Source organism: Fukomys damarensis, unplaced genomic scaffold, assembly GCF_012274545.1.
Source record: "Fukomys damarensis isolate Sample0158 unplaced genomic scaffold, DMR_v1.0_HiC HiC_scaffold_5, whole genome shotgun sequence".
Taxonomy (NCBI): domain Eukaryota; kingdom Metazoa; phylum Chordata; class Mammalia; order Rodentia; family Bathyergidae; genus Fukomys; species Fukomys damarensis.
Window position 1 is genome coordinate 3221815 of NW_022900917.1, and position 11695 is coordinate 3233509.

At 47.6% G+C, this 11695-nt stretch overlaps 1 protein-coding gene across 1 annotated transcript in view; it reads right to left on the bottom strand.

Annotated features, from left to right (window-relative positions):
* The window catches only part of Rims2 (regulating synaptic membrane exocytosis 2), a 408447-nt gene that overhangs the window by 10934 nt on the left and 385818 nt on the right, over positions 1-11695 (bottom strand). Inside the window, exons 30-36 of the mRNA XM_033759701.1 lie at positions 11378-11685; positions 10062-10302; positions 6826-6992; positions 4041-4276; positions 3757-3863; positions 2658-2750; positions 700-803 (exon numbers count right to left, since the gene is read on the bottom strand). Coding sequence (XP_033615592.1) covers positions 700-803; positions 2658-2750; positions 3757-3863; positions 4041-4276; positions 6826-6992; positions 10062-10302; positions 11378-11685 — 1256 coding nt within the window. The remainder of the gene's footprint in view (positions 1-699; positions 804-2657; positions 2751-3756; positions 3864-4040; positions 4277-6825; positions 6993-10061; positions 10303-11377; positions 11686-11695) is intronic.

Below are 11695 nucleotides of genomic sequence, written 5' to 3' on the forward strand. Positions count from 1 at the left end.
CTCCTCATAACAACTCTAAAAAAAAAAAAAAAAGCAGCAGCATCTGAGGGCTGAGCAGATCGCACAATTCCCTGAAGCCACACAGTAGTGACCGAAGCAGAATTCATGCAGTTGCCAGTCTCCAAATTCTCTGCTGTCCACGAATCTGTCGCCAGAACATGACACACACAGTCTACACAGCTGTCTGTGGAGATGACACCGTGGCAGCTCTGGACGGGTGGGGGGAGGCCCCCAGAAGCCGCCTGGCGGGTAGAAAGAGCAGTGCCCAGGGAGAGCCAGGCTCCGCCTGCTGCCAAAACGCTTGTCTACTCCTGACAGACAAGCCACCCGCTCTGTGAGTAAGTTTTCCCAAACTGGGAAAAGATAATGATTCTAATGATATGGATCGCATAGGATTTTTGTGAGGATTAAGAAGAATAGACACACACAGTGCTTAGAACAGTCTTATACAGAGGAAAGCCTTGTATTAGTCATTTTCCCATCAAGGGGACAAAATGTGCAATATCCACATCTTAATTTGACTCATGGTTTTGGGCTCAGTCCAGAGCCAACTGGCTACACAGCAGAAATGACACAGCAGCCAGGAAAGAGGGTGGGCAAGGAGGAGTGGGGACAAGAACACACCCTTCCAGGCCACTCCCGTGACCCACTCTGCCCAGGCCCCGCCTCCGGACAGCACACACAGCCACCGACTCTCACTGGATTCGTCCACGGGCGGGCACAGCGCCCTCGCTCCACTGGCCTTCCGGAAGCACAGGCGGCTTTGGTGGACGTTCCAGGTCATCGGTGATGGCGCTGCTGCACTCCCAGGGTGGGAATCAGAAAGCTGACCGGTGTCCAGACCCCATGGCTCACTAGCTGGCGTGTGGCCGCCTCTGAGTCCCAGGAGCTCCAAGATGCTGGCTCCTCCATGCAAGAGAAGGTGGAGGAGGTGACACTTGCAGCTGTGAAATCTGTGAGCTGCTGTCATTACAGGACACAAGACCACGACTTACAGCAGATATCGAGACACGTGAGAAATCCAGCGAACAACTCTGCTAGGGTAGCTACAGGTGTACTATTTACAGTAGTCCTCTAAACTTGTCTTTAAATGTTCCATTATCTGCAACATTTTATAAGATGATTTATAAAGCAAATTTATTTTTCAGCACCATAAAATCTTGGTGTCACATTCACAATAAAAGCAATTTAAGCACAATAATGCATTATGGTGAATTATCTCCAATGTTCCAGATGATTTCTCATGTTATTCATGCTAAAACCTGTCTGTGGGACAGGTAAGACCTGTACACAATGCGTGAGGCAAGCAGAATTCTGGGATGGCCCTCGTGGTCATGTTGAGGGACTCCGCAGATGTAATTACGGTAACCGACTGCTTAGTTGGAGGATATGGAGGTTATCTGAATGGCCTGGAGAAAACACACAGCCCACTGAAAGTACAGCGCACTCTCGGGCTGACCCCCCCGAAGAGGGAATCAGATGGTCTTAAAGGAAAATAAGGATTCAGAGTATTTCTACGGCTTGAGGGTGGGGAGATGGAAGACACCAGCTGCTCAGGGTGGTACCTGGCTGGCAGGAAGCAAGAAGCAAGGACCTGAGGCCCAGATGACAAGGCAGCCAATTCTTCTAGCAGCTGTGATGACCCTGAAAGCAGATTTCTCTCCCCAAGCCCCCAGACAGGACCTGAGCCCAGTCAGCACCACGATTCAGCAGTGACAGAAACACCAAGGAAGCCCAGCCAGGCCACGGCCACAGGACTGTGCATAGAGGTGCTGCTGAATTTGTGGCAAATGCTGAGCCACAACAGGGAGCTGACAGGGTAAACTCAGAGATCTTTCTAGATACAGGTGCTTTTAAATGGAGAGACACATAAAAGAGTTCTATTTTGACCATAGGTAGATCAACCAAAATCATGACAACCACATGCACGCATACTAAACAAACACACACACACACACACACTATATGTATCATGGTGTATTGAGATAGTGAAAAAACAACTGCAGTAGGGAACTAGAACAAAGGCCCAGATTGGGTTTCGTGGAGCCCTCAGACTGCTCTCTCTCATTCTAGGTGTCGGAAGCCAGAGTGCACTTGGAGAAGACACCTGCAGGTACAAACCACCCTCTGAGTGGTGCGACCTCACTGCTGGGGCTCGGGCTCCGTTCTGGGCCATGCACAGCTCGGACTCCGGTGGCCATGGTCCTGGCTGAGGGTGTCCCCCTCTGGTGTCAGCAAAGCGTCCGTCCCCATGGGCGCTCACCCGGGAATCTCCTCTGCACCCCTACTCTGCACTCCAGACTTGCTGGCCACCTGATGGGAAAGGGTCTGTGGGACAGGTGGTAGTGGTTAGAGCCTGGACTCTTGTCTTTAAATTTTTAATTGAGACTCCATTGATGTGCTTTAATAATGCAATCTGCATTTTATTACAAATTACCATTTTCAGAGTATAATTTAGAGAAGCCATTGCTCTCATTTAAAGCACTTTAAAATGCATTAAAAGGAGACTTTCTACAATTTCGGACATATTTGGGAAGTGATGTTTGGGGTCTAGTTGCCTACAGCAGCCGTGAGGGAGTGCAGGTTCTCAGCAGCCAGTTCTGCTTCGGTAGAAGACTTTTTCATCTGCAGAAACTAGCCGCACTTTGAGATTATACCTTAACCGTCTCCTGCTGTGCTGCTTCCTTGGACTGAAGCGTGAGAACTGTTCCTGCACCTTTACCCACCTCCACGGTGGGCACTTCGGGCCACTGCGTAAGGAGACTACTGTAAGTGCATGTAAAACCTTGTGCTTTTATAGTTATGTTTATCAGGGACTCTTAGTACCACACACAGGATCCATACCTCTGAAAGTCTAAACAAAATAAAGACAAATATCCATTTCTTTTGAGCAAATCCAGAATCTGCATTAACGATTAAAATAGAAATAATCAAGAATAACAAGCTCTGAAAATTGTTTTAAGAGTATAACATAAATCCACCTATTCCAACAGCTTTATCACCACCAATATACAGCAACAGTGAGCTATATAGTCCACATGCATGGTGGTCACTGGGCTAGTAAAATATACCCCTCGTGCCTGGCCAATGAAATGTGAGCAAAACCAGCCTGCGACTTCAGAGCAGAAGAGAAGCACGATGTACGGCTGGCCTCTTCCCTCTCCCTTATGTGGGAGGAGATGCCAGGCACCTCAGGGAGCCTGGTTCCTCCTGTGTGTGGCCCCACCCATGGCTCTCGCGGGTAGGCGGCAGGAATGAGGGATGAAAACTGTGGTGGATGCTTTTTATTAAAACCCAACTTAACCCATTCAGGCAGAGAGAAACACAACAGCCACAACACAGTATTCCTTCCCCTTATAGATAAGAGGTTTTAAATTTGGGAAAAAGTCCAGTGAATGCATTCAGAATGAAGGAAGGAAAGAAGAGCTATTGTTTCTCGACGCACTTCGGATATAAACCTGGCTGTGTATAAACCTCAAAACAGCCCTGGGCTGGCTGTGGTCCCTGCCACTTTCCACACGAGCTGACGACGGAGTTACAATATGAACCTAAGCCAGCTGGCTTCCTCTTCCTTTAGCACACTGCACACTAATTCCAGAGTAATCTGACGCTGGACACTCGCCTTGTGTTCTGCTTGCGTGTCCACATAAACTTGAGATAAGTCGCTTTATGGAGAGTGCTGAGGTCCAGATCATTCAAGCTCTTTGTTTTCCCAGGAAAAATGGGGAAACGTCAATGTTACTGCTCACATCTGACTTGATAAGCACCTTTCTGAAGCTCTGGGCTCTCATCTGTGAACCTGGAGATCACAGGCAGGCACTGCATTTGATAAGCGGTGGCGAGTAAGGACTGGACGCTGTCATCTACGTGACAAGTTTCTGAAACTGTTAGATATACAAATCCCTATCTGAAAAAAGACGAATGAACCACGAAACTGCTCTAAAGCTCAGGGAGAAAACAACACAGAAAGCCTCGGGGCCTCGCCGCGCAGAGGGAGGGAGAGGCTGTCGGCCGCCTGGGCTAGGGCGCTGCCTTCCCACCTGAGCCAGTCTCAGTGGCCGCAGACACATCTGAGATGGAGACCGCATTTCCAGACCTGCACTTGCTGCAGTGAGGGTCAGGGCGCCCCGCGGACAGGCCGCCTTTGTGGTTGCCGAGGGTGAGGGAGAGAGAGACGGCCCCAGAGGAATCCACCCAACTGCACTCCGCTTCGTCTTTGCCGTGCCCGCCCAGTGGGGTGGGCAATGCCCAGGGTGGTTTGCATCTCCTACTCTTTCTGAATGGGAATTCTGTGTGGGTTAGTTATTGCTTTACAGTGGAACTGGACATCCTCGAGGCAGATGACGTATCCTTACCTTTACAGGCCAGCATAACATGAAAGGCTGCTTTTGGGTACGAGAGAAAGAGCTGCATGCCGGTAGGAGGGGCTCAGTGTTAACCTGCAGGAGTAAGTAGATGAGGGTGTAAGGCTGCCTCCCCAGGAGGAGCTGTGTCTGTGCAAAAAGAAGAGGGCTCATGAATGTCTGGTGGCTGAATCACAGGAAAAGTGAAAAGTGAGGAGGCCGTGATCTTTGCTCTGCCTGTGGTGCTGGGATGGAACCCAGAGCACATTCTACACTGAGCTACAGTCCACCCCGAGGGCCATGTTTGTTCAATAGCCTTCTCTCCTTTTCTTCATGCTTAAGGACACTGAACACACTGGAAAATATCCAAATATCAAACCATTATTCTTTCAAAAACTAAGAACAGTGAGTCATCCTGAGCTTAATAGTTTTTCTAACCACTGGCAATAATTTTATATCACAAAGTGGATGTCCGCTGATGCTTTTGGCTTATCGGCATTTGAAGCCTCTTCTTAAATAAGAAAAACATCTCATCCTTCAGCTGTAGAAGTTGAAATTGTCAGGTGTCACTCTCCAGACTGCTTTGCCATTAAGGCAAGATCACAGAGCCACGGTGCGTCTGAAGCTACCTAGGCAAGCAGCAGACCCACGGCGTCCACTCTGTGAGGCTGGGGCCAGCCCTAACTCACAGGAGAGTCCACAGGCACCATGCAGCGCAGAGCAGCAGCCCAGCTTCTCCAGCCGTCCTAGGCATTCTTCTTATCCAGTGTCCACCAGCAAATCTCTTCTCTGCCTAAACCGCCAGAACTGATTTCTGCTGATTGTACTGGGCATGCTAAGAGACACACACCACGTACACATTTCATTTATAATTTATAGTCGAGAACCGTGTTCCTTGTTTGTATGGCTGTACAGCTTCTAGGCGTAGCACTCGAGCGCATGACATTTAAGTCCTCACATACCCACAAGAAGGAACAGCCGTCTTATCAGTTCTAGCAGCTTCTTTCCATTCCACGAGATGAACAGACAACACCAAGGTCTTTGTTTACTGATTCATGGACTATGTATTTGTTAAGTACAGACACGGACATGTGATCTTTTAAATCTCGCAGGCCAAATGAAGTAGTAAATGCTGACAGTCTGAGGTGGTACGAGCCAGGTGACATGGGAGTGGTGCTCTGAAAGCAGAGTTCGCTGTCCAATCTGTAACGCTGCGTTGCTGGCTAAGGTAACTGCTAGACATGCATGGCACCTGAGTGCTTGAGGTGTGGCCAGGAAATTAAATCTTTAATTTGTTTAAATTTAAAGAGCCACATGCGGTTATTGGTTATTGTGTACTGTATCAGATAGCACAGATCTCTAAGTTCAGAAAAAGATAAAAGCATTTTGAAATGTAATCAAAGGGGGATTGTAAACATGCTAACACTATTTCACAATAGTCCTTTGAGATAGACATTATAATGTACACCTCACATGAATACAAGGAAACTGAAGCTGAATATGTTATCTCACTTAGTTCACACTAACCAGGAATGGGTCAGCAAGTCAAATCCAGACCCACGCTGGTTTCCTCTGCCCACCGAAGCTCTGAGGCCTCTGAAGACTCAGTGGATAGATGGGCTCCCTGTGGAGTACAGGTGAGGAACCTGACAGGCAGCAGATGCAGGGTTAGAGGAAGACAAGAAAGGCACGGACAAAGCCTGGAGGCAGAGTATAAAAGAGCTACTGGCCGAGGAAGGCAGAGAAACTAAACTGTGAGTAAAGATCAGATTCTTAATACTCGGAACGCCAAGCTAGAGCCTTTGTCTGAAAGGAGATGGTAATCTATCGAAATCTTTGACATCAGCATAGTGTCACAATCAAGACGATGTTTAGGACAATCCATGCAGAGGCGGGACTGGAGAGACCCAGAAAGCAGAAGGCACTCTTGGAAGTTCCCGCAGGACTTCACGGTGAGCGAAGGTGGTCCCACGTCACCGCGCCACAATGAGAACGCAAAGGATGAAAGAGACCTGAACACGGGAGGGAAGTTCCCTGGCAGAGGTTACAAACCGATGGCTTGGGGGCCGAACGTGGTCAACTAATGTGTTTTGTCTCAAATAATGTTGGGTAATTTTTATTTAGGCGCCAACATTTTAAAATTAAAACGTCTTAAGTAAACAAAGACATTTTATAGCTTGTCCCTGGGGAACATGAGAGTAAATACACCGACCTGGGGGAAAGTCAAGCTCGTAGCCAGAAATGACTTCACCGTGCCTCTCTGGGGTAAGGTTTCAGCAGCTCTCCAGACCTGTCTTTCCCTTGGTGTCACACTTGTCCCATTTTCTGACGTGTTACCTGCCTATCTCCTGGCTTACAAGAATAATAAGACAGCACTGACTAACAGCTGACTTTTTCCATTTTAAACAGCTAAAATTATTTTCCTTGCATTTTAGACTCAGACAAAATCTAAATCCCAGTGAATGGCGCTTCCCTTGCTCACCCTGAAGCAGACATGACAGACGGTGTGGCAGTGTTTGTAAGCCTCGCTGTAACCACCCTCCTTTCAGCCGCCCACCTGTGCCACTGGGGACTGAGTCTCTGCACGCAGTCCTGCCGTCTGCTGTACCACATCGGGCCGTGCGAGGGAACGAAACTCCTCATCCGGGACTGGGACCAACAAAGGCACAGATTACAGCAGGGGTGAAAGGGTCACAGGTCAGCCCGGGCCCCCGGCATGTGGCATGGGCAGCAGAAGGAAAGAGAGCGGGCCCTGAAACATTCAGCAGCCGTGCAGACACGGCAGGTGAGCGGTGCACATGCAGCCCACAGGCGACTTCCAGCTCCGGGACAGGCCCACGCAGCCCGGGGACTCGGCTCACGGGTTTGCTGAAGCATCTTCACCTCCAGCATTATTTATATTACAAGGAAATGATGCTCAAAGCTAGCGCTGGCTATCTTTTTAATGTTAGCATTTTCTCCAATTGCTCTAATCATACGACCCATACAGAGCGGGCAGTAAATCTCCCGCTTCTTCGATCCAAACCACCGGGAAATGGGATAGAAGAGGTGCTGCAGAATGACCTCGTGTGATCCGTGAGGAAGGCCCCAGGGTAAGAGCAGGGAGAACTCACACCAGAACGCAGTCCTCAGCGGCAATGGGTTGGTGTGGCTCCAACTTCCTAGAGGGTTCTTTCGCAAGTTATGCACAAAGCATCTCCAGAGGCGGGCCGGGTCCCAGGACTGGTTTTGAATTTAGTGAACTTACTAAAGTATGAAAGCAAATGGGGTTTAATTGGACTTTTATGTTATATTAAAGTATTAAATTCCTTTAAGGATATTGTTTGGACACAAAGCAATGAAAGATTATAATTCATAGATTAACAAGGTAATGTGTAATGTTAAAGGTAATAAGCATCCTGAGTGGAACTGTGCCTTCATATTTTAAATTCCAAAATATTTTGCTTTGCTTTATCTGCCTAACATGTAACTCTAATGTGGAAATCTGGTGTTACTGTTGAATACTGGATGATATACTATATGTAACCATCATCTAGGAAAAGTAATATTTCCTATAAAAAGATCCATCACAGTTGATCACCACCTGTCTTGATCTCCAGTTTGGCTTTACGAAGATTTGCAAATACTATGATTTATGAAAGTCTAGATCATACATTACCTTTTAAAAACAGCATAAATATAATGGACAGCAGTCAGGCACACTGATTTTCAGCTTGAGAAGAATGGTGCAGCTATCAACTGTTATTACTCACAGTACTTTCTGAGCACCTCCTGTGCTAGGGCTGATGTCAGCACTGAAGACATTCAAATGTGTGGAGCCATTTTCATTTCAGAGGAGGGAGCATGGGCAAAGTTCCAAGCCATTGTAATCCAGTGGCACTATTAAAAGTGAAGTGCATCACTCGCTTTTACACATGAGTAGAATAAGACAAGGCCTTTTTACATTCTTTCCCCTGGGGAAGTGGCCTCTGAGAGCTGGCGGGCTCTCTTCTGCATGGTACCAAGGCATAGCTTAACCAAAGGTGGCAGAGCATAAAACCACGCAAGTCACATTCATCACATGGCACGGACATCACCAAGCACAAATCACAAGCCTAGGGCCACCGGTAACATTCAAACAGCCCTGAGAAGCCTGATCTCCCAAGGGTTAGGAAAGGGGCCATTTTCCTGCATCATACCGCCACAGTCATCTGCTCTCAGATCTACGCATGAGCTACTCTTCCAGCAGGGATGCCAGCTTTTCCTTTAAATGGTTCCTTCTTCCCTATGTGCTAATATTTGATATGATTCAGGGAGACTCAGTACCAGGACCAAGTAATTTAAATAGTGAAAATAATACCTTTTCCATGGGGCTCATTAAAATAAGTAGACACAAGTAATACACTGAAATATCCAAAAAGCACTATTATTTTTCTTAAAAACAGAGATTTGAAGAACATCTGGCTAGAATATTCTCAAGGATGCAAATGAAGAACTGCAAGTACACAAGGAAGATGCCACGGAGACCTGCATCTGCCTAAACTTGCTTTGCTAGAGGAATGGCCCTTTCGTCCCACTAACGTCAGTGACGCTGAGATTTATAATCCTCGGGCAGCTTGTTAACCTCTGTGAGCAGTTTCCCAAACGTGATAGAAGGAAAATCATTTCCTTGAAGAATTATCAGGACATTAAAGGTATGTGGGACGTAGGACCGATGCAGTAAACAGTGACTGTTGTTATTGTGTTTAGTTTTCAAGGTTATAGCATATCGCGGGAAAATTCTTACAACAATGAAGACAACGAAGAAACAGGTATAGAGAAGACTGTAGTTCGGGCGGTAAACGTCAGAGCCAGAGTGGTGTCGAGCTTGACTTCATCAGCGTGACCGCCTCGGCAGCTGCTGAGAGGAACAGGAAAGCACACCTCTGGGCGAGTCTGGGTAAGTAGGGAGGCATGGCCTTGGCCGTGCCCAGTCCCCGGCCCTTTCCTCTGGCCCTGCTCTGCTTCCCAGCCGCCCAGAACAAAGCAGCTTTGCTCTGCCATGCGCATCCTCCAGCGTGCTCCTGCCTTGGAGCAGCTGACCATGGACTGGTCCCTGACACCACGAGGCCAACTGACCTCTTCCCTACATTGTAGGTGTCGGGTGTTGTGTCTTAGTGACAGGAGAGCTGGTGAACAGAACCAGAGTAAATGTTTACACATCACTCAGCAGCTGGAATCCAGAGAAACTGTCTTCAAAGGTATTCAGGAGGCTGTTGATCTATCTAGTGAGAGACTGGTACTCCTGACCCAAATTACTGCTTACAAAGATCGCTGAGTCACTTTCTTGGGGGACCCTTCTCTATACCCAAACAAGTATATTTTTCATTGCTCTGACCTTTGTGTAATGCACACTCATCTGTTATAGCCACAGAGTGATTTCTGCGAGTGTCTGTCTCCATTAGACTATAAGCTCTAAGTGGATGAGGAGCACATCCGAATCCACAGCCTCTCGCAGCTACTGCATATCATCGCTCTTCAATAGAGTACTGGATAAATACACGAAAATCATATGGTCTCTTTGTAGAGCTCTTAGCACTTTTTGTGTAGAATGCTAGTGCTTGAAGACACTATATAAAGATGCAATGAGGATATGGACTTGGAAGACAGGTACATTTAGGATTACACGATTACTTAGCTGTTAAACTATTTCTGAAAATACTTTAAAAAATGGACTAGCTTTGAAAACAGACGGCTTACTGAACTGACTGGTTCATTTAGTCGAATCACACAGAGTAGCAGATCACTGCTTCCTTTACACAAGTTGTTCTCAACCAGTGTGAAAACCATGTATTGGGATGATTCCTTTTTTTGTAAATTAGTGCGGGCTTCAGCTCTGACAGCAGTAACATTCCTGAGTGCATTGCCCACATGACCTTCACGTAGCTCGTGTGAGGGTCTCCACACATCCAGATTCCCTCTGTGTGGCTGCCGCACTGGTCTGTATGACAAGCAGAGGTTAAGTTTTCCTTGTTATCTCAGAAAAGTTTTTAGGATAGCATTCTGTAAACCTAACAATTCTAGGTATAACTTGGACTACGATGGCAGCTGAGAGGCGAGTCTGCTAATGCGTCTCCTTTAACCCGTGTGTCTCAGGCACACCCAAGCTGGAGGTCTAGTGTGATCAGTGAGAGCGGTCAAGCGCTTCCAGGTAATAAAAGCCTAGGATAGCCTGGGAGTGGAGCACACAGTTTGTACTGACGATGGCTTGGGTTCAAATGCTGACTCTACTACCTGGGAAAATTTCTCAGCTCTCCTTGCCTCAGTTTCCTTATCTGTGAAATAGGGATAATAAAAGCACTGCTTCACAAGGTTGCTGTGAGCCTCAGAGAGTAAACACATGCCAAGTTCTTACAATAGCACCTGGACAAGGGCAAGGGTTTAGTTTTAGCTACAGTAAGGGCCCTTCGTTTACCCAATCTGATTTTTTCATTTTGACTTGTTTATACATTTCCTAGAATTCTAAATATTTAATCACCGAAAACATGAAGTGTAAATATAAATACCAGAAAAACTAAAACTCACATAAAAATTAAAAATCATGTTTATACAAGGATGCACTCTGCTGTCATATCTGCAATGCTTTAGACTAAGTTAATATTGCAGCATTAAGCTAGAAGAATTTGAATGTCCTCAGTGAGTTAGTGTGAGGACCTTTTTGCATGCATACTGTTAATTCTCCATCCTACTCCAGATTCCCTAGGAGACACCCGTCGCCCTGTAACAGAGCGACTGTCACGCTGTACAGACCACGATGCACACAGGTCTAAAGACGAACAGTTTCCCACTAACATCAGTTGACTAAACAGGATCTCAACGTTGGGATGCCATTAATTTTGTCAATTCTTACTTTGATCTACAAATTACATTTTCAGTGCTAGTTGGTAAATCTTCTAGGGAAATTCTTCACGATGAAAGCACACACACGGTCCATCATTCAAACCTTTCTGAAGAACTCCAAGCCACTTGCTGCTAAGCGGTAGACAGCACACCCCCCACCCCCACCCCCGCAGCACCCAGTCCACGGCCCCGGGTCGCCCTCTGCGCCCTGGGAACCAAGCTCCAAGTGTGCAGCACCTAGCAGCTCACGCACCACCGCTCCTCTCCCGGTCCCGCATGCAGTGTCTCCGGGCCCTCTGGCTGAGTCTAGATTCTGAGGTCTGGGGTTCTCAGGCATCTCTGTCCTTGGGGCCAAAGGCTGACCCGAGACTTGGGGGCGCTCCCGCCGCCTCCACCCACCGGGAGGAGGGGACCCGCGGCCCGATCGCCCCTCACCTGCGTCCTCCTCCGGGGAGTTCATGCAGGGGAAGTAGCCGGCCAGCGCCTCGAAGGAG